This window comes from Penaeus chinensis, chromosome 29 (genome assembly GCF_019202785.1).
Source record: "Penaeus chinensis breed Huanghai No. 1 chromosome 29, ASM1920278v2, whole genome shotgun sequence".
NCBI lineage: Eukaryota > Metazoa > Arthropoda > Malacostraca > Decapoda > Penaeidae > Penaeus > Penaeus chinensis.
This window is the reverse complement of record NC_061847.1, coordinates 15930801-15932744: the sequence shown is the minus strand read 5'-3', so window position 1 is coordinate 15932744 and position 1944 is coordinate 15930801. Positions and strand designations below refer to the sequence as shown.

At 32.9% G+C, this 1944-nt stretch overlaps 1 protein-coding gene across 1 annotated transcript in view; it reads left to right on the top strand.

Moving 5' to 3' along the window:
• Positions 1–118, top strand: part of LOC125040383 (protein obstructor-E-like) — a 12375-nt gene extending 12257 nt beyond the window's left edge. Inside the window, exon 5 of the mRNA XM_047634938.1 lies at positions 31–118. Coding sequence (XP_047490894.1) covers positions 31–118 — 88 coding nt within the window. The remainder of the gene's footprint in view (positions 1–30) is intronic.
• Positions 119–1944: the final 1826 nt, after the last annotated feature.

The following is a 1944-nucleotide window of genomic DNA, read 5'->3' as shown; positions in this document are numbered from 1 at the left end:
CCTTTCTATTCTGTTTATATTGCATTCTAGACTCTTCTTTGACGAATATCTGAAGGTTACTCTGTTACTCAATCTACAAATAGGCTTCCATAAGGATGCCTATTTGGTGCTCTTCTGACATATCCGTTACTTGCTGTATATCTATATGTTCAGTGCATCGTTTATTTTGTATAGTATGTTGTATTATATTAAGGTCAGACTTTGGTCGTAGTAAGAGAGCCCTTTTTTTTTTTTTTTTTTTAGATATGAACATATTGGCATCAGACTGCTGTCGTACAACAGTGATATTTTATGTTACAGCAAGTGTAGGCGTGCTCATACAACTCGCATGCATATCGTATGCAGCTGCATACGATATGAGAATGCACGCCTATCCATATTTTACAGTTGGCCGACAGAATCCTTGGTGAGGTGCTTGAAACAAGCCATTACGCTCAGGGGCGTCACTTAAGGGGGGGTTTAGGGGGTGGTTCACCCCCCCAACTAAAAAAAAAGCCTCTTTTTGCAGGGCAAAATCTAGTTCTGCAGGGCAAATTTTCTCTTACGGAATCTGCCTCAATAGCCGATAAGTATTCAAGATATATGAATAACTATATGAAACTAATTTTTGATGATACTTGATTTATAACATACTTGATTTATAACAGGCTACTTATAAAGAGTAAGTGAGCATTTTCTTTTTCGTGATTTGCAGGGCAAAAATTATTTTTTCAGGGCAAATTTACCCGTCACCCCCCAACTCATAAGATGAAGTGACGCCCCTGATTACGCTTGTTCATTGAAGGTTGTTGTATATGTTACAATAAGGTTGGCCAGTATTTCGTATTTTCGTAAATTTAATGTCTTGAAAAAGTTTAGTTTTCCAGAGTATGTATATATGTATATATATATATATATATATATATATTTTTTTTTTTTTTCACATAAAGCTAAATACTAACCAAGGATCATACATCACCTCATGGCAAATCTATGACACCAATTTTGCATGATTTATAAAACTGATCCTAATCTGAGGTTAACATAGTTAACACCATCCTGTACTCAACACTAAAATGCAATTACATTAATTATCTGGCAGTTTTCTCTCTAGGACTGAGGACAGTTCGAGTCTTTGGGAGTTTCATTCCAGTTGTAGTGAAGAGTGAGTGGATTCCTTAAAGGGGTTTTGCCTAGACTCAGTTTACATGTATTTTTCATTATCATTATTATCATTACTATTGTTCTTGTTGTTGTTTTATTGCTGTTTTGTTGTTGTTGTTGCTATTATTCTTATAATTATTAATTTTATTATTTCATCATTTATATCATCATTATCATCATTATCAGTGTTATTATTATCACTGCCATTACCATTAGTATTGTTTAATATCATCATTATTATAGTCATCACTATCATAATTATTAACTTCATTAACTGCATCCTCACATCACAACAACAACTACTACTCCCATTATTACTACCACTACTGTAACTAATACTAGTAAACTTATCCTGATCATCATTACTTTTCCCATCATCATCATCATTATAAGAATTTTCCGGTCACGTTCATCTTTGAGCTGATTCCTCCGTCTCTCTAACTACCTCTTCGGTAATGGGGGTAAGTGCAATATTAAAAAGAAAATGTCGTTTTCAGTGACTGAACTTGAAATTTATATATGGAAACATTCTCTGCAGAAATTGTTGTTTTGCAATGAATTCGAAATTATATTCAGTCTGTGAGTCATGCGATGATTTAGAAAAAATATATTTCAGATATATTAGTGTATTATAAAACGCAGCAAAATGGTTGTTGTGATACTAATGATAACAAATATATATGATTATAACAAATAATCAAGCGAATGCAAAATATAAATAGTGAAACAATGCAAGAATAAGAATAAGGAAAACACGAAAATTAAGACAAAAAGAAAAGGAAAGGCACACAAAAGCGTCAG